This window comes from Populus alba, chromosome 5 (genome assembly GCF_005239225.2).
Source record: "Populus alba chromosome 5, ASM523922v2, whole genome shotgun sequence".
Taxonomy (NCBI): Eukaryota; Viridiplantae; Streptophyta; class Magnoliopsida; order Malpighiales; family Salicaceae; genus Populus; species Populus alba.
In genome coordinates, this window is record NC_133288.1 from 12,105,305 (window position 1) to 12,116,486 (window position 11,182).

The following is an 11,182-nucleotide window of genomic DNA, read 5'->3' on the forward strand; positions in this document are numbered from 1 at the left end:
ATTTCCATTAGGAACTCATGATGATGGTGCCTACGCATACTATTTAGTAGCAACAATGTGAGAGTACATTTAGTCAAATTTGAACTTTAAAAACAGTTTAATACTATCATGTTTGAATTTTTTAACTCCTTTTATTTTATAAATAAAAGAATTACACATCATTAATTCAACATTAAATAGTAAAGAAATTTAAGAAACATGACAACAACAAATGAAACAGTTAAGATCATGCAAAATAACCTGAATTTTTTCTTTTTACCACTCATCATTAGCCAAGATTGTTCCTAATTCACTACCCCATCCCATACTAGTTTCAGAAATAAGCTTTGTCAATATCCTTTAATTTTTTTTTATTGCATCTATCCCATTTGTTTTTTAGTTATGTTTGGGTGAATACATGACCAATTTGTTCTTTGAATGATGTTATAAGAAATTTCCAACCTATTTTATTGAAATGATCATTAGGTCTTATTCTCAAGTCAATAGCCTTAATGCATAGGTCACAAAGTATATGCAACATTTCCTGTCCAAACAACCTTATCCATAGATTCAAGATCTTTCATTGTATTTTTTAAAACATTTAACGAAGAAAACAACCAATGATATCATGTTTATATGCAAAATTCAGCATTAACACAAACACTAAATACTTATTATAAATAATAAGAAAAACTAAATAATATAAAATGCATGTTGTGTAGCACTCTAGTTTATTGAATAATTGACAAAATATACAAAGATACTCCATAAAAGCATGTTAAAAAAAAGAACCATTATTTCATTTAACACACAACCTAATTGGTAATTTCATTTTTAATTTAAAAAGCTTTACAAAACCAGCATACAATTATAATAATTAGACAATAATACTACCTTGATTATGCAATGTTTTAGCAAAAGATCATGAGAAAAAAAGGAATTTCAATTCAACTTAGGCCATGCATTTATTACCATTGTATTCAATACTAGAAATGTGTTACAATAAAGAAACATCTTCCAATATAAATAACACATCATCTATAAAATCTATACAAGCAACAACAAAACCAGTTAAATACTTACACAAATTAGTTATTAAAAAATATAATACTAATTAAAAATTAATATTAAATTATTATTACCACTATTTTCTTAGTAAAATAGAACAATAATTCCAAAATAGATTTAATTACATGTAAAAAAGCAAACCAAAAACAACAACAATTTCAATAATATGGTAAAAATTGTTATTGTACTACAATTTCAAAGAATGCCTAATCAATCAATACATCATCATTAAACAACTGTAATTAGTTAGTTAATTACAGCTATTCTCAATCTTTCATACTATACTAGTTCTAGTATTTAATTAATTTGGTTTAAGAACACAGGGCATTTGTTAATGAAGGGAAAGTTCCTGGACAAGGGAGCATGTGCATTCCAAGGCAATTTCTGGAAAACCGGTTCCGTACAGGTTAGGAATGGTAGCCTAGAACGGATAGGGACCGGCAAGTGTCGGTGGCAGGTTTCCAGGCTGGCAAGGAAATGTAGCAGTACTGATTCACACTGTGATTCGGCGACCACACTTGTCGTTCCCGCCACGTCAGCAATTTCCGTGAAATCTTTCCTTTTTAAGAAGAAAATTATAAGAAACCCCGCGCAAAAATGGTATACAGGCTGGCAGTCCTCAGTCAACGAGAGAGAGAGAGAGAGAGAGAGTCATAAAACCTTGCCTAACCAACCGTTGCCGTCTTTATCTTAAGATATATTTGATTTTTGTTTTCTTTCCAAAATTTTCTTCCAGGGACAGTTAAAGACTATATTTATTTTTATTTTTATATTTATATTTATTTTTTAAAATTATTTTACAGTGTTAATATTAAAAATAATTTTTTAAAAAATAAAAAATATTATTTTAATATATTTTTAAAATATAAAATTAAAAAAGTACCGAGTTTTAAAGCAGTAAGGAAGGTGTAATAATGGAAATTTAATCCACTTCGAAATGAGTGCACCCTTATCCTAACTCAGAGGCAAAACAAGGCAGCACTTCGTACATAAAACATTCAAAAATCAAGATCGAAATCAGACGCTCCAAACAAGATGATTATTGACCGCTCCAAATCACTCTCAGCCACAGCTTTCCTGTCTTAAAGAGAGTGGGGCGGACGCTCCTCAACAAGACACTCATCTCTAAAGTAAATTAAGGGAGCGAGTTGTGCAAATCAGTGCTGCTCATACATGACGCGTGTCCCTCGCCAGCTGTGTCCCGAAAACCCAACCGCCTGCCTTGAGCCTTCAGTTCGATGCCCATAACTCCTACCTCTAACCGCCTCTCCCGGTTACCCGCTTCACTCCCTTTTTTATTTATATATATATATATATATAATCTTCCATAAATCCCCCTTCACCGCCCTCCTCCCTCTTTGCGACCTTCTCTGGTCTCATCTCCTTCCTGTTGACAGTAAAGAGAAAAGGAACAAAGAAAAACAAAATACGCTCATCTTATATCTGACTGAAGTTAAATTATTTTTATATATTTTTAATTGAGACTGGGATTGAGAAGATATGGCTACTACGAGAAAGGAAATGGATAGGATCAAGGGGCCATGGAGTCCAGAAGAAGACGAGGCGCTGAAACAGCTAGTTCAAAGACATGGTCCGAGGAACTGGTCGCTAATAAGCAAGTCAATCCCTGGTCGATCAGGTAAATCATGCAGGCTCCGTTGGTGCAACCAGCTCTCACCTCAGGTCGAGCACCGTGCCTTCACTCCTGAAGAAGACGACAGGATCATCCGAGCCCACGCTCGTTTTGGCAACAAGTGGGCTACAATTGCCCGTCTCCTCAACGGACGCACCGACAACGCCATTAAAAACCACTGGAACTCCACTCTCAAACGCAAGTGCTCTTCTATGGCAGATGACGGTAATCTCTCTAATCTCGAGGGGTATGATGGTAATTTGGATGTTGATGATACTCAGCCCTCCAAGAGATCGGTCAGCGCAGGTTCTGGTGTGCCTCTCTCTACGGGGCTCTACATGAGCCCGGGCAGCCCCTCTGGATCTGACGTCAGCGACTCGAGCCCGCCCGGTTTATCTTCTGCTCTTAATCATAATATATACCGCCCCGTTGCCCGAACCGGAGGGGTTTTGCCTCCTGTTGAAACGGCATCATCATCTGACAACAACGACGACGACCCACCTACCTTACTGAGTTTATCTCTACCCGGGGCTGATCCAGCAACCAAGCTGCCCAACCGAGGCGTCGAGCCAACTCAGGAGCGGGTCGTCGGTCCAGCTCAGGAGCGGGTCGTCGGTCCAGCTCAGGAGCGGGTCGGCGGTCCAGCTCAGGAGCGGGTCGGCGGGTCAACTCAGGATCCAAAACCCAATTCATTGGCATCCGTTTTGGTGGCAGTGGACCCAGCCCAGGTGACCACCCCGGGAGTGGCTGGTCAGACTGGACGGCCCGGATGCGGTTTTGTTGGGTTGAGCAGGGAGCTAATGACGGTGATGCAAGAGATGATAAGGAGGGAAGTGAGGAATTATATGATGGAACAGGGTGGTGGGGGCATGTGTTATCAGGGTATGAGTGGAGAGGGGTTTAGGAATGTTGCAGTGAATAGGGTTGGGGTTGGTAAGATTGAGTAATGAAAAATTATGAGCTTAAAAAAAAGGTGAGAAATGTGGACAGAGTAGAGTGTAGGGAGAGAGAGAGAGAACTGGGCTTTGTTCTTTCTCTTTTTTGTTAGGGAATAATTTTGGGATTGTACAGAGTGTGCGTGTGAGAGAGAGAGAGAGAGAGGGTGAGGGAGAGGTAAGGGTAAAAGGTGAAAAATGATGTTTGAGACAATGCCTTGAGAGTTGAGAGAGAAGAAATGGTAAAAATTGAGACATTTGTGTAAACTGGATTGTTGTTTTGATGAGGGAACTGAAAAACTTGCAACAAGAACACAAAAAAAAAGGTCATTTTAAGATTTAATCTAAGCTTGTCTTATGTCTCAACTCTCAACTGGTTTTTATTTTATATTTTATTATGAATCGTGTGGATGTCTATTTTATTTTTTCCCTAATTTCAACCCTCATTTTGTTTACTAGAAAAGAGTTTTTTTTTTAATGTTTTATTATGTTATGAAAAAATAAGATGAAAATAATTTACTTTTTTGTTTAAGTTTATTAAAACAATAAAAAAAAAATTTTACAAATTAAATTTAATTTTGTTTTAAAGTTCATTAGAAAATATAACAAATAAAAAAGTTGATTGAAGGAGGATAAAATTTAAAAAATAATTAATTTTATAAATTATTTTAAATAAAAAAAATAAAAATCAAATTTGAAAAAATAATCTTGGGACGTGAAAAATAGGTCCATGAAAAAAATATTGTTGATTTCGAAGATTGAAGAAGTAGGCACGTGAAAGGAGGCGGTTGGGAAGTTGACAAGACAAAACTGTCAAACACCCTCCATTCCTCCATTTTTATTGCAGTGCGTGCTGTAGCAGCTAGCCACCACATGCTTCCTTCCTCACCTTTCTTTTTTTCCTTGGATTAATATGTTCAGACTTGGAGAGCGCACAGAAGGGTCCATCTGTGATAGCAACTCTCACCCACCAAAAATAAATAAGTAAGAATAAAAAGACTAATAATATTAGAAATAAAATAATCTTGAAATAGCAACTCTCACCCTTGTGGCAGTCAGCTTCTATTTCCTCTAGTATTATTCATAACGAGCAGCTTTACAAATTACAATTACAAATCAATTATGGATTCCAAGCATGAAGTTGCAAAAGCCATGCTCTCCGTTGGGAATTTCCAACGACCACAACGTTACAAGGGCAATCCTGAACGATACTGTTTCAGGCAAAGTGATTCTCGTTTTAGATTTTCGTGTAAATTGTCCACCCTTTGCAGCTTGAAGAAGGATTAAAATCGGACAAAATATTTACTACTGCAAAATTACATGGTCTGTATCTATGATTCTGGCATTTTCTTTTTCTGTACGCTACCATCTACAGCCCAACAAGTTCTGTGCATGTTTTCTTTTCTAGACAGAAATTAAAAAAAAAAAAAAAAAACACAAAAACAGAAAGAAAGAGGAAGCTCGAAAAACCTCCGTGTGAGTCTCAAAGGTGCTGACTCCATGGTGCTTGAGCTTGTGTCATCTGTCACCATTAACATCACTCTGGATTTCACAACTTGCTGCAAATCTTCCCTCCAGGACCATTTGGGATCACTCAAAGCACGCGTAGAATCGAGGCACGTGCGAAGAGCTTAAGTGAAGTACCTGATCATTTACCAATGAAAATAAGCAATAAACGAACTTTTCTGTTTCTTTTGATAAACAGTATTAAACTACGAACTAGAAAGTGAAGCTATCTCAAAACTGCAAAAATGAACACAAACTTGAGCAACTAATGGAGATAGCTTTAGCTGCAGTGTCCTGTAAATTGACAACAAATTAAAAGGTACATACAAGTTGAGCTCTGGGTTAAGTGTTCTTCAGAATCAAACCACAAGTATTCTGAAGTATCAAACTGCACACGCCATTTCACACTTACAGATGATTAACTTCATACTTCCCTTAAATGTAGGACGTCCCATCATGCCATCTTGGGACCAAGAAGGATAAACTAACCTTTATCAGTTTATAACTAATTAATGAGCGAAGTTTCAATGAAAGAAACAACACATGATGGAAAACTGCTGTTTATCATTTTTCTGTAGAATCTATTCCAAACATGTTCCCAAAGAACATTCCAATATCCTAGAATTAGAATTAGAAGCTATCACGACAAAAACATTCGGGAAACAAATCAATAATGAAGTTCATTGAAGCTGACTATCAAACAGATTCATACCGTTGACCAGAGAGGAAGGAAATTCAAAATGGATGGAAGGAAGGCCAGAAATATAGAGGTTAATGCGAGGGCTGCATTTTTGCTCGAACTGCATGTACATTTGTACAAGTAATGAGGATTCAAGAACTTTATGCCAAGAAAGTAACAAATGGAAAGGAGATAGAAAAAGACAAGTACCAGGGAAGTTCTTTGGCGAGACTTGATAAAATACAGAACACCAGGTATGGCATCCCTTAGCAGTAAGGACACAAGCAACAGCTATGGCAGTTGCAGTGGCCCGTTGAGCAAGCACAATCCCTACAGTTGCAGCAGCAAGAGCTGGTGCATAATTAATACCTTCCGACCATGACCAGACCCCCCTCCTGTAATAAAATTCCAAAATTTGTTCAGAAAATCGCAGTAGGTTGCATACACATGCAAAATTCCATTAGAACAACTTGAGAACCCATCAACTTCAGATCATTCCTTAAACAGAGATTGCTTAACCCTAGAACCTCCTTCCACCCAATTACATTTGCTCTGATATTTACAAAAGCCTTCACTAATAAGAAGAACCCCTAGAACACAAAGGATCTTTCACCTGTTGCTACCAAACAATGAAACATCTAATGGTGCAACAAGATAGATAAGTTAGGGTAAGGCTATGAGAAACAATTCAAACTGAGAAATTGGTATGACACGACATGCATACAATGAAGACACCAGCGAGAAGAACCTAGACCATTGAATAAGTTGAAATAACTCTTTCTGGCTATCAAACCAAAACGAAATCAATGGTGGAAGCAATGAAAAGCAATAAATAAGAAGGCATGTCTTTCTTCCATTTATATTTTGTTGGCAGGAAGCTAAAGCATCTAGAATGTGGCCTCCTTTAAGCAAAATCCCCTTTAAACAAGGATCAGCACAGTTAAAACCAGGATTCCCACAAACATGAAAGTTTAAATCATATGAAAACTGATCTCCAGTTTAGCTAAATTTAAGTTTTTGCTTCCACCATGGATTTTTTCAGTCCTACCAGCTTTAAAATATTCCTTCTTCAAAAAATTCCAAAAGGAAATATTCATACATACTTTGATTACATCGCATATCAACCATGAACAAACTAGTTTCATATTTAGATGAGAGAATGAAAATACAAGTACAAAGCATGAAAAAAAATCTCATGTGCTTTATTCCAGAGCGCAGTGGGGCAATACTGCAGTAATCTCTGCATAGTTAACAATGAATAAAGCATTAGCTTATAAACAGGGCACTCTGACTCATCCACATACATAAGAAAAGACAATGGTTACAGAGCTCCACTAAAGGAATCATGAGGACAATTCCGACAAGCACCCACATTTCAACATAGCATCTCTGCATTACTTAGACATTAACACTAAAACCATTGCATCCAAAGACAAATAAAAAATAAAAAAATTGTCTATATGGTTATGGCTGCACTTCATTTGTGATTATGGTTAGTAATTCTCATGTACCTTTCTTGCACAGGAAGCATAAGCCAATGGAGCTACAGCCAAGGCACAATGTGATGCTGCCACCATCAGGTCTTGTGCTCTTTAGACCGATCCTCTGCAAAATACATTATCAACCCAAGCATCAACAAGATAGAATGTGTGTGTCAGTAAATATTATGTCAGTTCAATGGTCATAGAGAGTTGTTAAAACAGGCATATTAGAAGATTAATCAGACAAATAACCATGAGCGGCTAAGATATTATAAATTTCTTGACAGAAAGAGAGAACTATCATTAAAGCATCAAACTACCAAAACCATTAATGGGAAAAGAAAAAAAAAAAGGGAAAATTACATTTAGCATTATACAGTTTAGTCCAAATTGCGATTACCTGCTATAATTTGAAAAATTATATTTTACGTCTTCAGTAAACACAAATTTTTAAATTGGATGAAATGACCAAACTACCCTTATATATATTATATCAGAAATTCAACCAAACAACAGATTTGATCTTCTCTCTCTTCAAATGACTATTTCTCTCTCTTTTACACTTTTCTTTCTGAACCTAAATTACCAAATCAAACACAAAATGAACCCTGATTTCATCAATTAAGGAGACCAGGACTTTCTTTAGATTTTCTATTTCTTTGGGTTTTTAGTGCTTCTGTCTTCATGATGGCAAATGGGTGCCCATTATACTGCAAGATGATTAAAACACAACCCGAACAATGGAATACAAGCTCCCTGCTACTTCAGTGAACACAATCCACACTGGAAGAAGAAAGCCTAAAATCTCAGCAAGCGGTTCAACTAATGGCTGCATTTGGCTCATGCAATAATCATCGCTTTCCAAGCAACTGCATTTGGCTCAAGCATTTCATCAAACACCTTCCTCACAAACTCAATAACCTGATGTTGCAATAGGACCAGGATGTATTGTTGAGTCTAGATTTAGACTCTCTCATTGTTCTGTGAGGTGTGGAGTTCGCATCAGAAGCATGCTTGCATATCTAGCAATATCATTGGATGGCTGATGTCCTGAACCGTTCTGTTTACATTCGGTGCGTATGCAATGTGTATGGTTGTAACAGAAATTCTAATGATTTTGTAACTGTTTTTCCCTCCTTATTTCTTTTATCCCAAATCTTCTTGTATCAATGGCACTCCACTGTTGGGCAATGGAGGTGTCCCCACAAAGAGATCAAATCAAGCAATTTGAAACCAAAGATAGTTATGTGAGGGTTTGTGTTTGAGATTTACAGACTATGTTTAGACCCTTTCAGAGCAATTTGTCCGAGTCTATTGTTAGGAGTAGTAACACTCAGTTCAGTAGTCCAGACAGTGTTTACAACTAGCTAACATGTGCTCAAGTAAATTCAGATGCTCAGAGAAAGAGTTTTGTTGTCCTAGGCACTAGTGATTCATTGGGACAATTTGGTTAATGATGGTTTGCAAAGTCAAGATAGGTTTGGAAGGTGGATGATCTAAATCATAAATGACTCTCCCTGTTCAATAGAGGATGCTACCGACTCTCCCTGTTCAGTAGATGATGTTGTGCTTGAATCTTCAATTTCATCTGGTCATCATTCGCTTGCTTCTCCAGGAACCGATCAATAGAGGAAGAAGATAGGTGGAATGACTGCTATGGTTATGGTCAGGGTTTTTTTTTTTTTTTATTCACCGGAAAATTTGCAATATTTAATATAAAGGCTATTTAATCATTAAATGAAAAATAATGACAATCCTATAAATAATTAAATATTTTTTGTTGGGGTTTTTTAGAGGATATTAAGTGTTAGCATGCAAAGATGTAAAATATAGTTTTTCAAACTATAACAGGTAATCACAATCTGCAGGGTAATTTTCCAAAACAAAATCAAAACCCAGCAATAGCATAAAGGCATTGAACTTAGACCATTTGGTTAATTCTAAAGAAAAAAAAGTCTAAATTAACAAATATGTTGCAAGTATTTTAGTTTTTGCCATTTGTTGGATCACACCGTTGACCCAATATGTTTTGTTAAATCCACACTACTCCAATTGATATAGCTTTTAGGTAAAGCAGAGCAATATCTTTCCAAGATTTTCAGGTTCACTGTGGAGCAGATTTGAAATTTTAAGCAAGTAAATGACTAAGAGACTTTCTTTCCTAAGAGTACCCATCTGCAGATTCTTACACCGGCCAAGTGCTAGATGAGAGGAGGGGACTTTCGCTCACCCCTGGCCCAAGACACCACCCACCCCTTTGTTCATTGTTTCTATATAAGATGCCCCCTCAATTATTTATTTATTTTGTTCCCAAGAAGCACAAATACAGCAAGAAGCCAGCCAATTCAATTGACGAAAAGAAGATACAACATGCTGGAATAATAACTATGCTTTTGCAAAAACTTTGTAAATTTGAATACATTCATGTGCACAGAGATTTAAGTTAAAATATGGCTATGTTAACACCACATAAAGAGCGTGTTCGCGCAAATAATCACGTTTATTAGTCTAATTATATTTCCTTGTACAAATATATATTAATTTTTCAGTAAGACAACAAGAAAATTTAGATCAAATAAAGGTGTTAAAATATATATATGAAAAAAATTGTTTCCTAAAAAAACAAATAAGGAAAGATGGAAACTAGGGTGTTCAAAAAAACCGACCAACCGATTAAACTGAGAAAAAAATAACTGAAAAAACCAAACCAATAGAAAGAACCGAATAAACTGATTAATAAATAAAAAAAACCACCCGGTCCAGTTCGGTTCCGGTTTAAAAAAGCTTAAACCGATTGAATCAAACCAAACCGAACCGGTTTAATTGAATCTAAAAAAAGTATAAAAGGAAACATCCTAAACCTAAATAATAAATACCCTAACCCTACATTTCCAGCCCCCCCACCTTTCCAGTCGCCCTACCCCTCCCTCTCTCCCTCTCCCTCTCCCTTGTGCACATGAAAGGCTTAAAGCAACTCATTTTCTCTCATATTGTTGCCTTTCTACTCTCTGCTTAACTTTATGGCAGAAAACTTGGATAAAATCCTTGTTTCTAGTTTTATTAACATGCAGTTGTGCTAGCGAGGTCCCGGTAGTTTACGGGATGCTATTGGAATCTTTGTTAACATGTAGTTATGCTAACTTGGATAGATCCAGTGATTGTGATTCAACTAAGGGAGATCTTTCAGATCTCAATCAAAGGGCTTGGATTCAAAGTTTTCAACAAGGATTTTTTTGAATATGATTCGGCCAAGTTTGTCCAGTGATTGTGATTCGGCCAAGTTTTCTCTTATTTAATTGGTTTCGGTTTTTCTAGTTTCTAAGGCTAAAAAACCGACCCGAACCGAACAAAACCAGTTCTTGGTTCGGTTTGAACTGGTTCTCGGTTCGGTTCGGGTTATATTAACAAGGAATAGTATTTTCCAGTTTGGTTGAATTTTTATGTTAAAACCGGACCAAACTGGACCGTGAACACCCCTAATGGAAACGATATGCTTTTCTACAATAGGATTCCTTTTCTAGACAAAAATGATAAATGCATCTAGGATCCCCTTAATGAGATGTCCAAGCTTCATCACTGCATATATCTAAACCAGTGTACATTCTCAATGAGACTTGTTAGCATAGAAAAAAAAGCCCTATCCAAATCACAAGTAGTGTGCCAAAGCATGCATGATGTCCAATTATCATTAGTAGAATCAATGCATTTGTTTGGTTATTATCTAGGAAAAAAAAACAATTCCTCGAGCACAACATTGTTGATAATTTACTACAAGGAAGTTCAACAAAAACACACAAATGGTTTTTTAAGCATAGAATAAAAGTAAATGAATACTCTTCCTCCAAGTTACCTGGTGTGATCATGAATGGCCACTCGAAAAGAAATGGTTCAAGTAGAGCGA

The 11,182-nt window shown here is 36.4% G+C and overlaps 1 protein-coding gene across 1 annotated transcript; it reads left to right on the plus strand.

Moving 5' to 3' along the window:
- Positions 1 to 2,162: 2,162 nt before the first annotated feature.
- Positions 2,163 to 3,958, plus strand: LOC118045727 (transcription factor MYB44). The gene has a single exon (XM_035054423.2). It carries the CDS (start codon positions 2,548 to 2,550, stop codon positions 3,625 to 3,627), a length of 1,080 nt encoding a protein of 359 aa, XP_034910314.1. The 5' UTR covers positions 2,163 to 2,547; the 3' UTR covers positions 3,628 to 3,958.
- The last annotated feature ends 7,224 nt before the right edge of the window (positions 3,959 to 11,182 follow it).

Bases quoted from the DNA above. Each gene is read 5' to 3' on its own strand.
- LOC118045727 (XM_035054423.2), top strand. From the start codon at position 2,548: ATGGCTACTACGAGAAAGGAAATGGATAGGATCAAGGGGCCATGGAGT.